General features: G+C 36.6%; 1 protein-coding gene across 1 annotated transcript in view; it reads right to left on the reverse strand.

Moving 5' to 3' along the window:
- LOC149222328 (serine/threonine-protein kinase 1-like) overlaps positions 1–14,123 on the reverse strand; it is a 332,568-nt gene that overhangs the window by 10,462 nt on the left and 307,983 nt on the right. Inside the window, 3 exon segments of the mRNA XM_089385374.1 lie at positions 11,896–11,981; positions 12,194–12,409; positions 12,631–12,877. Coding sequence (XP_089241500.1) covers positions 11,896–11,981; positions 12,194–12,409; positions 12,631–12,877 — 549 coding nt within the window.

Here is a 14,123-nt window from a genome sequence, read left to right on the forward strand (position 1 = left end):
GTCATGGAACACAAGATTTTTTGTAATTTGAATCCCACTCTTATTGTCACTGTATATTACTGTCGTATCTAGCACATACTCAAACAACTCTCCAAAGAGCTTCCTCAGCCATATTGTGTCGCAGCTAGCCATGCTAGCAACATTGTACTTGACTTCAACTGTGCTAAGGGCTACAGACTCTTGTTTTCTACTCATTCAAGATATCAGGGCAGATCTCAGGCTAAAGCAACATCCATATGTGCTCTTTTTGTCAACAAAGTTACCAGCCCAATCAGCATCAGAGTACCAATGTAGTATCACATCCCCGACAGTACATCTCAATCCAAGATTGATGGTCCCATGAAGGTATCTCAGTACATGCTTTGCAACAATCCAAGGTGCATTTGATGGCTAAATCATATATTTTCTCAAAGTATTGGTTGCAAACATATGTTCGGTCTAATATTCACTAAGAACATCAATGCCCCAACCAATTGTCGATACTCAGAAGGATTAGCCAAATTAGGCCCTGCAGCTTCACCACATAACCTTTTGAAATTCATTTCCATTAGTGTATCCATGGATTTACATCCTGTCATACCAAATCTTTCTAGAAATTTGACAACATATTTTCCTTGAAAAAGGAAAATCTCACCAGATCTTTGCCACACCTCTAGGCTCATAATGTAGTGCAACAAATGAAGATCTTTCATTTCAAATTTAGAAGCTAACTCCCTCTTACATTGGAGGATAAGAGGTTCCCCACCATTTAAGAATAAGTCAACAACATATAATACCAATCAAAGGCATACCTTGGACCGTCTTGAAGTAGATATTTGGATCAACATTGCTTCTAGTAAAATCAAGCTTCATCAAGAAGCTATTAATGAGGCCATACCAAGCTCTTGGGGCTTACTTCAATCCATAGAGATCTTTCTTCAGTCTACACACGATTATTCCTATCATGCACTTCAAAGCCTTGCGGTTTCTCCACAAGTACTTCTTCCTTGAGGAAGCCATGTAGAAAAGCAATTTTCACATCCATTTGGTGAAGAGTCCATCCCTAGCTAGCAACTAGAGCCACAATAGATCAGATGGTAGTATATCGAGCAATAGGTGCAAAAATCTCATCATAGTTTACTCCATGTTTCTGAGAGAAACCTCTAACCACAAAATCTATCTTTATATTTTTCAATACTACAATCCGCACCATGGTTAATTTTGCACAACCATGTAGGGGTCACAACAGACCTACCTTTGGGTCTTGGAACTACTTCCCCTACATCATTATGTATGGACACATATCTTCAGCCATTGCATCTTTCCATACTTGATCTTTCATTGTTTCTTCAAAAGTGCATGGTTCAGCCTGAGTAATATTGCTCATGGCTACAATGTATCCTCGGAATCAGCATGGTTTCTTTCTTTCTGAAGGTTCCTCTGGGGGCAGCATGTCTATCAACATCTTGTAGAGTATCACTAAGCCATAATGGTCTCTTCTAGAAGGAGGATCACATGGAAGAAGGATCCAAGGGGTCCATGGGCTCCATGGATTCATCAGCAAGATCAGGCTCAAGCTCAAGATCTTCTTGTGCATCCAAGGCATCATCTTGACTTTCAACATTAGTAGGAGGAGGAGTCTCTAGTCTTTCCAAGTGCTGCATCTTCATCAAATGTTACATCCTTGCTAACTTATATAGTTCTTTAACCAGATACATATATTCTGTAAGCTTTAGAGTTTTCACAATAACCAACAAACTTACCTTTCTTACCTGAAGCTTCTAGCTTGGTCCTCTTTTCCTTTGGCACATGAAAGTAGTCAGGGAAGCCAAAGATCCTCAAGTGCCCAACTTTAGGCTTTTCACCAATGAAGACTTCTTCAGGAGTCATGTTGTTTAAGGCTTAGTGTGGAAATCTATTTTGGACATAGGCAACAGTGTTAGCAGTTTCTCTCCAAAGAAACTTTGGTAGTTTCTAATCATGCAACATAGTTTCGAGTCTTTTGACTGCTTCCATGATGGTTTTGGTTCTTTATTTCGGCCAACCATTTCGTTCTAGGTTATATGGTACGGTGTTCACTTTTCTGATTCTAGCTTCTTTGCAGAAACAATGAAATCATTTGAAGTGAACTCTCTTTCGTTGTCAGATCTGAAGATTTTGATCTGCTTTCTAGTTTGTTTTTCTACCAGAGCTTTAAAGTCTTTGAACATGTTAAATGCTTGACTTTTGTTTTTTAAAAAGAAAATCCAAGTTTTGCGAGAAAAATCATCCACAAAGATTATATAATACAAGTAGCCACTAAGAGAAGCTACAGGCATAGGTCCACATAAATCAGTTTGTACAAGATGAAGTACTTCACTGGTTTTGCTTTTGCTTGAAAGGAATGGTCCCTTTACATGCTTTCCACTTGCACACCCTTGGCAAACTCCATCATGATCCACTCTAATCTCAAGCATTCCAGAAACCATCTTTCTCACATGAGGCAATGCTTTATAGTGAAGATGAGTGAACCTTCGGTGCCATAGTTCACATTGATGATTATTATCATGAATCAATGCATGGATAGGTCTTCCATTGATTTTATAAAGATCTTCAAATCATGATCCCAAAGTGAAGGCAAGTAATAATAATTATACATATTGACTTCATTGCCTGCAATGATATAATTCATCTTTGATCGCTACAAAAGAGGTTAGTTTAGAAAACTATCATTCCATCCTTTGCAAAAGTCATGATTCTTTCTTGCAATCACTATTGTCAGTAAACCCATAACTTTTCTCATCAAATATAATGCATCAGAATCAAAATCCCCCTATCTTCAGTATTCAATTTCTATCAATTATTCTTTCATAACCTTTTATGCATTATACTTCTTTTCAAGACAACACTTTCTTGCACATGCATAAACAAAAGTAAAACTACTCTTTACTTTTACATACATCGACATGTACCAAAACCACAACTATTAAACACATGCAACACCTTCATCTGCAAAATTACTAACATGTCTATTTATTATTGGATCAGGGAGCAGGCTTTCCTAAAAGGTGATCACCTCTTTTTCCTTTCTGCTTTTTGTCTTGGGCAACAAAGGCAGTAGGTTCTCCCCTTTCATGCTTAAGAATTCTTCCTCTAAAATTTTATTATGACCTTTTCTTAACAAAACTTTCCCAGGAACTCATCAAATGTGGGACACTTATCATTGTTGTTCATGGTAGTAATAAAATTTTCCCAAGTTGGAGAAAGACCTCCAAGAGTAATCAACACTAGCTTTTTATCAAATACAAATTCACCAACACTTAACAATTGATCCTTGATTTTAAATATCGTCATGAAGTATGCTTGAATGGTCTTTCCTCTGTTCATCTTAATGTCCTTAAGTTGATTCTTCAAGGCAAGGATTTGACTTAGGTTGTTTACTTGATACATTCCAATCAACTTGTCATACATTTCCTTCGATTTTTTCAATTTGGAGACATAGGTGATGAGATGGTCTCCAAGAGAATCAAAGATAATCTTCTTAGCCTTGACTTCTTCCTCCTTGTATATGGCCTTGACAGTAGCATTTGAATTTTCTAGTGGTTCTATTACCATGCCTTCAACATATTCCATCTAGTACATCATGTTCTTCAAGAGTAATATCCAATCTTGCTTTCAATGGACCAAAAATGAAGCATCATTCAACTTCTCCTCATTCTTGAAGTAAGAAGAAGACATATTTCAACAACAAACAAATTTCAGCAGCAAGAAGATGGAGCAACCAGTGATATTTCAACAAAAAAATAGGAGTAACAAATGATATTTCAACAGAAAATAGAAGGAGAAGCAAGTGATATTCAGCAGTAAATAGAAGGAGCAACAAGTGATATTTTAGTAGAAAATAAAAGGATGACAACTCTTATCTTTTTAAGCTTGTCTTCACCAAAGCTCTGATATCATGTTAAAAGTCTAATGTTCTATGTTGTAACAATTACTTATTCCAAAGCTTCCTTTTCTTGCAATATTATTTAAGCAATTGTAGATAGAACATAAACCAAATGCACAATTGAAAATAGTCAAGAACAAGGTAAGACACAGAGAATTAAGGTTCAATGACCAAGGCAAAACCCACAAGGGGAAAACCAGATTCTGCTTCTATTAGATATCAATTGTTTAGCAGAGATACAAAGTACAATGAAAGATCAAGAGAATGAGTAAGTTCACCCAAATCTGAACAAGTTGTAGCATGAAGATCACTGGTAGTAGCAGCTAATGCAAACATTGAATCAACCTTCAAGTTCTCCTCTTACTCTCCAAGTCTCTCTCTCTCACAATCTTCTTCAAGTCTCTCCAACTCTCTCTCTCAAATTTGAATTCTTCTTTCAAAATGCACAAGTAGTGAGTTTGAATCCGCTCCCAATTCGCGCTCCACTCGAGAGCTACTCGGGAACGCGCTCCCTTTAAAAAAAACACTCCCTGGTTTTTAGGGAGCGATTAGGGGAGCTCCCTAGTCTTTTTTGCAAAAAAAAAAAAAAAAAGAAGTTGCCGTAACACTCCAAATGCAATTTTTTTCAAAGAAATAAATAATTTTTGAGTGGGCCAGTGTAATGATCAAGCCTATGGCCCTAGTATTGATATGTGATTCATGGTAATGTTGAATTCTTAAAGTAAAAGTGGCATTCTCCTTAATCTTCATTTTCACCCTTTTACTTAAATTTTTAACATTACCATGAAATGACTCAGGATTTTTGAGAGTGGTTCCGAAGTCATTGGATTTCATATGAAAAAAGTAGAATTTTAGATCTCATTCACAATCCAAAAGACTTATCAGTTTTTCAGGATTTCAAAATTGAAGGGATTGCAATGTTTCCATTAGATTTTGTCATGTATTAGGGTATGGAACTCGTATAATCAAGAGCACCAATCCCTCTATGTACCTTGATGTTAGTGACATTGGTTGTTGAACTCCTCTATCATGACCTTACTAAAAATGTACCCATCACTCAAACAAAATCTTGACTTGACATGCTATGTTTTTTCTATCTTATGTTAATGCTTAGAGGGTGATATTAATGACAAAGATCCATATACAAATCCAGAGGTAATGACAAAGATATCTCTGGATATTAATGCTTAGAGGCTGATATTGATGACAAAGATCCCGATTTTCCAACAAGACTAAAAAATTAGACATTTCTTGTGGCGGCAAGAGGCCCACGTATTATTTCTCTTTTCTAGCTTCTAGTACTTTTTATAACTGTTGACTCTTGCATATTTATTATGATAATTTTTGTAAACAATATATGACAATTTAAGTTTGAAGTTTAAAGTTGGCAATTATAACTCATTGGTAATGAATTATGAATATGATGTTTCGTGAAAGTTGAAAGTTGTTTCATTTCATTTTATATCATTTCATTTCATGTTAGATATTATTTGTTGTAATGGTTACACTTAGCTTACAAGTACAACTTTGGTGATCAATGGTGATAAATGTTATATATTGAATTTTGAAAGCTTGAAACTTTAAGATTGATGAATCATGAGACTCAATATGTTGTATGTTACTATGTTACTAACTTGTGGACGTGGTTGATGAAGATTATAATTTCTAGATGATTGTTGTTATATGGTTCAATCTATGGTTTTTATGCTTTTATATCTAATTCATCATTACATGTTTTTGCTGACATATATGCATCAAAATACAAAAAATACAAAAAAATATATATTATATAAAAAATCGCTCCCAAACCGACAGCGTCTGAAAATGTCACTCCCGCTCCTTGTTTTCGCCCCCACTCCCAAGTAACCTTGACACGCATGCCTTGAGGAGGACTTACATATGCCATTTATGGAGGTACATATGCCTTTCTAATTCATGCCATTAAGGTTGTACGCATGACTTAGTAACTTATGCCATAAAAGAGAGAATGTAACATATACATTAAAGAGTGTGTAAGAGGAATCTTTTGACATGCTTTAATGAGTGTGTAAGAGGAATATGTATGTTGGACATTGGACAAACCAACGCTCCTCGTGTGTTTTGTGACATGGACTAACCGCCTCTTGTGGATCCTTATCTTTGGTGATGCGATCTTTGACTAACACCTGCGGGTTTTGGTCGAACGACAATCGTGATTCCCAACAATTGGTATCAGAGCCAGTGCCTTCACTCAACGCCTAACAGCTTGAAGCTTGATCCTTAGAACACAAATGGCAAAGCCAAGGAAGAAAGCCTCTAATCCTCCTAAAGATGTCTCTTCCTCAACCATGAAAACTGAAGACAATCAAATTGAGAAAGTTCCAGTGTTCAATGGAAACTTTGATGTATGGAAGGTAAGAATAAGAAATTTCTTAATGGCTCAAGGCGTTGGAATATGGGAATCAGTGAATATTGATAGCACGATGGACGATGAATCCAAGGAGTACAATACAAGAGCAATGAAGACAATTTTGAATGGGCTACCAAATTCTATAAAGGCCAATTTGGAAAAATGTTCGTCAACAAAAAATATATGGGACAAACTTCATGACCTTCACTCAAAAGGAGCATTAACTGTGACCTCTACTCAAGAAGATGTGGAAAGCAAGAAGGAAATCCATAACCTATCAAGGAAACTGAAAATAAGAATGATGACATCAAGGCCAAAGAAGACCTAGAAGAAGAAGAAAGCAAAGAAGGCTTTGAAGAAGATCTCCTGACTAAACTTATAGCTGTCGTGGAACAGATTAACATTTTGAAAAAAGAAAATGAGGCACTTAAGAAAAAAGTGGAAGATGGTGACCATGACAAGACAAGGAAGGAAGTTGACCTTTTCAAGCTTCAAGTACAAGAAAGAGATGAGGAGCTCACCAAACTTGAGGAGGAATTTCATCAAAACAAAAGAAAGCATCATGAAGAAGTCATATCCATGACAAATCAATCAGATAAGGCAAAGAAAAGGGCAGAAACTTTGTCAAGCCACCTTGAACAAAGACTCAAGAGTTTAAACAACTTGAAGCAGAGATTGGTCAATACAAGGAAGAGGTCTCCTCCCTTAGATGTCAACTAAAAGAAAAGGATGAACAGAATTTCCTACTAAAATCAAATAACATCTTTCTAAAAATTGAAACACATGAAGTAACAAGGATGATGGAAGAAATGAAGAAGCAACTAGTTATGAAAGATGAAGATTGTCAAAAGACGAAGATTGTGAAAAGTTGAAAGTAGAAATTGTCTTTCTTAAAAAGGAAGTTGACTTGCTGAATAAGAACTTGAAAAGCTCTCAAACCCTAGATGACATCCTAAGTCATCAAAGGTTTCCCCTTGATAAATCAAGTCTTGCCTATGTAGGTGATTCCTCAAGAAAGAATGATAATGCTTCAAACAAAAAGGATGTAAGGAAGCCAGAAATAAATGTTGATGCTCCCAATTCTAGCAAAGGTAAGGAGAAGAGTCAAGACAACTATGGAAGAAATCCTATGCCAAGGAGACTTGCAGATGGTGTCAAGAATACAAAATGCAATGAATATCATCAAAGAATCCCAAAGCAAAAGGACTTCAGGAATACATCAAGGAAATCTTCATCTCCAAGGTACCAAAGTATATTTCTTGGTTATTGCTATTCTTGTACTAACTTTGGGCACATGGCAAAAGATTGTAGAGCATATCACAAAGGCAAATATAATGGTCCCCGTCAATCTCCTAGAAGCAATTTTGCAAGAATTCATGATTACTCATTCATAAACAAGATGGAGTGCTTCAATTTCCATAACATTGGACATATGGCACGTGACTGTAAGTTGACTTGGGTCCCTACACAAGCTAGAACCATGATAACCAAACCAGAAAAGAAAGTTACACAAATATGGAGAAAGAAGCAAATTGGATCTGAAAGTCTCTTGGACACTTTAGCCAACAACACATGGTGTTGCTTTGATGAGGGCATCCTTAACAGATGTGATATTCCAAGTGTTTGATAATGAGACTCTTCCAAAGGAGACCATGCACACTGTTAGGGGGAACTTATGATTCTTAATCATTCTTGCAGAAGCTATCCGTGAATGGGCCCTATGAAATTCTTGATGAGTCACACATGGACAATCATCTTTTGATAGATCATCTCCTGTGAACAACTCCATTGAAGAACATGATTCCTTACGCATACGATGGACTATTGTTGAAGATTTCTTCCAGTTGATCACAAGGCAAAAATCTTTCTTGTCTAAAGAAGCTAGGGGAGTTTATGCAGGCAGGGGGAGGTGGTTCATCACATGAAGAAATGTAAACACATCTATCATGGGCCACATTGCTAGAAGGAAGAGCACCATGAAAGGGGGAATAAAATACCTATGAAGAACTACTTTTGATAAAGAAAATATGATGAAGAAAAGAAGCAGCTTGACAGGGGGAGTACTTGGGTACCCCATTTGCCATTGATGTCAAAGGGGGAGAGAATGTTGGAAGGGCAATAATATTTCCATCAATGACAAAGGGGGGATTGTTAATCAAGGTTGTCATTGTTGTCAATATGCCACTATTGGGATGGAAAATATTCTTGAGATGCCTGGTTCTAGATGATGATGTCATAAAACTTGTTTGATAAGGATGTTATCAATGAAGATGTCAAGCCACGAAGATGTCAAACCACTAATGAAGAAGTCCTAAGAAGTTCTTGAACTAAATATAATGTTGCATGTACCTTGATGATTTATACCTTAACCCTTGATGACATACAGAGGAATACCTTAGAACTTTCCTAATGATGTTGCACTATGACATATCATTGCAACATTATATGATGACACGGGATGATACACTCATTATTGGATACACTATTGATGATATAAATGCAACACTCCTACATGATGTGACACTCATACATTGATAACAATGAAGAAGCCATGATGTCCCAAACATTCCTCATGTTGTCCTAAACTTTTTATGCATAAAATTTAAGGATAGTTACAAAGAAAAATATTGTTTCCACCTTAGAGACATCTTTTCTCAATGGGACCTAGACCATCTTTAAGAGGATATTTTCCTCTTTCCAATGAGTCCTAACTTGCCTCCTAATTCCTTACTGTTGAAGAAAAATCAATTTTTGAAATCAGCATATGTCAAAAATTGTCAAAATGTCCAAGCTGACTTGAGTAGCCTCATAACCCTTGGAAAAGAGACATGTCCCTTCAGAATATGGGAAAACCACTACAAATATAAACCTAAATTTGTCCATTCAAGCTCACATTTTTCGGTTGAGAAAAAACGAGGTAGAGAAGCAGTCACAGCCTAGAAAAGCAAGGAAGACAAGCTTGTGGAATTGTTCTTGGGTTAAATAGTCTCCCACAGGTTCGAACTAGGAGCAAAGAAGTTGTTGTAGTTGTTGTGGTTGAAGTTTCCGTAGTTGTTGTGGTCGAAGTTGTCGTAGTTGCCGTGGTCGCAGCTGCCGTAGTTGCCGTGGTCGAAGTTGTCGTGGTTGCAATTACCGTAGTTGAAGCTGCCATAGTTGTCATGGTCGAAGCTGTCGCAATTGTCGTAGTTGTCATGGTTGAAGCTACCGTGGTCGAAGTTGTCGTAGCTGCCCTTGTCGAAGTTGTCGTGGTCGAAATTGTCGTAGTTTACGTGGTCGAAGTGTTGATTTATTGGGATGGACAAATAAAGCTTGTTGAAGTCTTCTCTTGAGAACATAATAGGGAAGAGTTGGAGAACATTGTGAAGCAACATATTGAAGATTTGTGGAGATCATTGAAGACCATGATGCATTGAAGCCATCATGAGGTCACCTTGAAGAAGTTTTGTTTGGGTAACATGAAGAGTTGTGGTGACACCTTGATGTGAAGAACAAGGTTGTCATTGATGATGTGACGTGGAGACTAAGTGAAGGCATAGCTGAAGATTGACAAGGCTTGTTGAAGAAGACATTGGGGGTCGGGAAGTATAACCAAATACATCTTGACAAAGTAAAGTAAGGGTTGAAGCCTCGAAAAGACAAGGTTGGTGCCTTGGAGGATAGGATTGGAGCCCTAGAGGATCAGAGTCGTCAAGAAACTAGGTTGGAGCCCTAGAGGATTAGAGTCGTCAAGAAACCAGGTTGAAGCCTGAACCAGATATAGGGTTGGAGCCCTTGAGGTTGGTGCCTCAAAATTGACAAGGTTGGAGCCTTGGAAGTCCAAGTCGGTGCTTGGCAAATACAGGTTGGAGCCGAGGAGATTGAAGATCGTTGCCATCATCTAGGGTTGGAGCCCTACATATATTGTACTTGATTTATTGTAAAGAAGAAATTAATAAAAGAATGTATTTTTATTGTTCATTTTGTGTTCCAAATATAAGTGATCTAATTGGTAAAAGTAACAATTGAAAAGAAATATTGATTCACCCCCCCTCTTAGTATTTCCAACAATGTCATGCTTTTAATGAGTGCGTAAGAGAGAGTAACATATCCATTAAGTAAGAGAGAGTAACATATGCATTAATTGAGGGGAGTTAAATATGACTGTTGACATGATTGAGTGACATGAATTTCCTTTTAATAATAATATAATAGCATCATAAAATATAATAGTAATAATAATAATATTCATGATTAAGTCGAGATTGAACTATTAGGATTGATTAATGATAAGTTAAGTGACTTTGCATCAACTATACTTGATTATCAATTGATAAAAGGTTACTATTTTTGGAAAGTCATACTTGGGATGCTAGACATGACTTTCTACTTTTAAAAAGTCACTTCAGAATTGTCAGTCATGAGATTTTAAATAAGGAAATTCATCCCTGAGCTACCAAATTTCAACAATTTAAAACTTCACACGTGCTTATGTCCAATTGAACACATGCTTTAATATCTCTGTTCTCAGATAACCATTTTCCTTCCCTTTACATAAATATTTTTCTTAAATCTGAAGTAACAAATTGGTGTCATATTTGAGATTTCTTCATTGAAAGGACTACTAATATAAACCCAATCATTTACAAAGTACTGTTCTAGTCATTTAAACCTTTCTTGGTCAGTCTTTGAGACAAATGTTGAGTGTCAGATTTTATATATCATATTTGATGAGATGAATTGATGGATAAACTGTTGTTTTATAGATTATTGGTTTGGAAATCTAATTATTAATTATCCTGCAAATCTTCCTGTATTTTGAGTTTTTTTTCTACTAGGGGACTTTTGCAGCCTTGAATGGAGTTTTGCCTAGTCACCCAATTTTGCTGAACCCCCAAACTGGCCAAGTTTTTGCAGAGTCCAGATCTCACAACTTTGGGTGGCAACTTGAAATTAAGGAGTAGATTTTGGGAAGTAACTCAACTACATCATGATGAAAACAATCTTGAAAGTCATTATCACAACAGTCAAATATGCCATTCAGGGCAAAAGAAACAATAGTATAACTAAAAGAAGCTCACTTCATTTTGGACACAAGAATGTGGATAACGAAGAGGTAAAAGGACATGATATTTGTAAATTTAGAGTCATGGACATGAAGTGGTACATGTCAAAAGTTGGGGTGTATATATGAAGAAGGTTGAGGCATTCTCCAAACAAAAGAACACATGTTTCTATAAGCAGTACTTCCAACAAATGAAAAGAAAAGAGCCACTTCAAGAAGAAGACATCCAATTCAAGGAGCATTTTTAGAACAAGTAACACCAGGGGCAACAAGAATATCAAGGCATTTTTTCCTTGTTTCGTACTAGTGGTTATTCATAGGATGAACGTATATGGTTAAGCAAACAATAGCATTCAATGTTCAAGAACTTTGGTCCCATGGACATCAAGACAATTAAATAATTGTCAAGGATACCTATGAGGTGTTGGTTCACTAGAGAGGCCAATGGAGTGAGAAGCCACCCCCCAGGGTTTTGTTTTCATTGTGGTCTTCCCACCTATATTGCATGAGTTAAAACATCTTCCTGTGAAGAACTTCCTTATTAAGAAACAAAGCACTTACATTTTATGATAAGCAAGTGCCCGTGCAAGATTTAGCAGTGTTGTACTTGTCGCCAGCCTCTGACATACACTGGGAGGAAGAGGCATCTGTAAACATTTGTAAAAAACAAATCAAGGAAGAAATAGTTTAGGACATAACCTCAAAGAAGAGGAAACGCAATTAATTCCATAATTTTGGAACAATATTGACAAATTCCACAAAAAACATACAAGCAACAGAAAATGAAAGAATAAATTTTCTAAAAACCACAAACTCAGAAGTTAGGAACAGTAAAAGGATAAGATCAATAGCATCAGACCTCATTGTTTGGAGTCCTTCTCCCTTTTCGTAGCTGCCCATCTCCAAGGCTTCCACCATTATAGAGCTCTTGGATAGCTTCCAATGCAATAGCACCACTATGGTCTGGCTCACCTTCCCCATATATGTTATCTGATATCAAAGCAATAGGGGATATATCTGTGGCCTTCAAAAATGGGATGGGCACAGTATTACCAGCTGCATAGATTGATAACAGCTGCACAAAGCATTATATTGTTATTCTGCAGCCAAAAAATCCCACTCACAAAAACAGAGCTTAGATGAGAAAAAAGCAAGATTGAGCAAAGGCAAAAGGAAACGCTAAAAGTAAGATGCACTATAGGAAAGAAAAAAAAAAGATCAGCTTATTGCTACTAACTTTTGACAAGTACCATGGCAGGATCAAAAAATTATTAATATTAGGAAGGGACCGGATACCTTATCTTGAAGAGCAAAACCCTGGTGACCGGCAGTTGTAGCACTCTTTAGTGTTCCTCCAACACTGGGACTCGGTCGAGTCTCACTATCTTCACCTTGCACTTTCTTTCCAGTAATGGACTGTACTTTAAAATGTGATCCGGGAGAAGTAAGGGGAGAAAATGAAGCTTCTATTTCATTTGATGCTCCTAAAACTGTCCCCGATATTGATGGGGCTTCCTGAGGTCCAACTTCCATCTTGTCCACCCTGGTAGGATTATTATTAAAATCAATCAAAGAATGAAAGAAATAATATTAGAAGGGAAACAATCAAATATTCTACACATCCTAAAAAGAGCTTGCTACTATAGCAAGCAACTTTTGTTGGGTGCCATGCTTATCAAATCACCCAAATTCTCAATCAATTCCTGAATTTTGAATACCAAGAAAGCAGTACCTACGCAAAGGTAATGATGGTCTTGTTAATTTTCAAACTAACGAGGTTCTTTTTAGCTTTTGACAGATTCCAAACAAGACCAGTAATCCACTGCACCCTCAACATACAACAAATCACAACAAAAGACAATGAACATGGATTTGCTTGCTTGGTAAAACTTCCAACGGTTGAACCATTTGCAAATTGATTATTATTGACTTCTAAAGGAATGAAAGAAGTGCATCATTTTTAAATTTTGGCAATACATGGAAACACCTAAGTTAAAATGAATAAATTACCCAAGTCACCGTACTTGACTTGGTACAAAACTCGCTTTTGGCAAAAGAGTCAAACTTAACTGACTCCGCAAAAACTCACTAGTCAACTTACGAATGACCCAATGCCATAAAGAATATATATATATATATATATATATATATATATATATATTCAAGAAAAAATACATTTCTTAGATTATAGTTATACATGAGAGATTACACTTAATATATTGCAAAAACAACATATCAAACATAAGCAAGTATGTCATATGATCATGATCAATCATCATATCATCATCCACCCATCAAGATTCAAAACCACGATGGACCACAGTGCAAAATTATGATTCATGAACCAAAATGAACAAAAGACTCGAACAGTAAATATTCAATGTCAAGATTCAAGACTCAAGTAGTCAAATCTGAAATCATATGACTCAACAGGTTTATATTGACTCACCCATTGCTTTTGAGACTTGGCAGGTCCTGCTAAAACTTGGCACTTCCTGCAAAAACTTGATGGTTTTAGGGGGTTTTGGGTGGGTCAACATGCCTTTGGATAAAACTTATCAGATCTAGGTCAAACCCACTTGTCTAGGGTAAAGAGCATTACACTTCATATTGTATGAGGTTTCACATTGTGATTTTCATCACATTTGATGGAGATTTACAACTAGTACCTTTTGAGCATTGGATTGACTTGGGGAGATACAGTTTCATGAAGCCTTTTCTTTTTTTGGCATTAGACGATTTGATGGATGCCTTAGGTTGGGGAAGTCCCACTACTCCCTTTGGGCATT

Source organism: Pinus tabuliformis, chromosome Q (genome assembly GCF_031772625.1).
Source record: "Pinus tabuliformis cultivar Carrire ecotype Pingquan chromosome Q, CPIR1, whole genome shotgun sequence".
Taxonomy (NCBI): Eukaryota; Viridiplantae; Streptophyta; class Pinopsida; order Pinales; family Pinaceae; genus Pinus; species Pinus tabuliformis.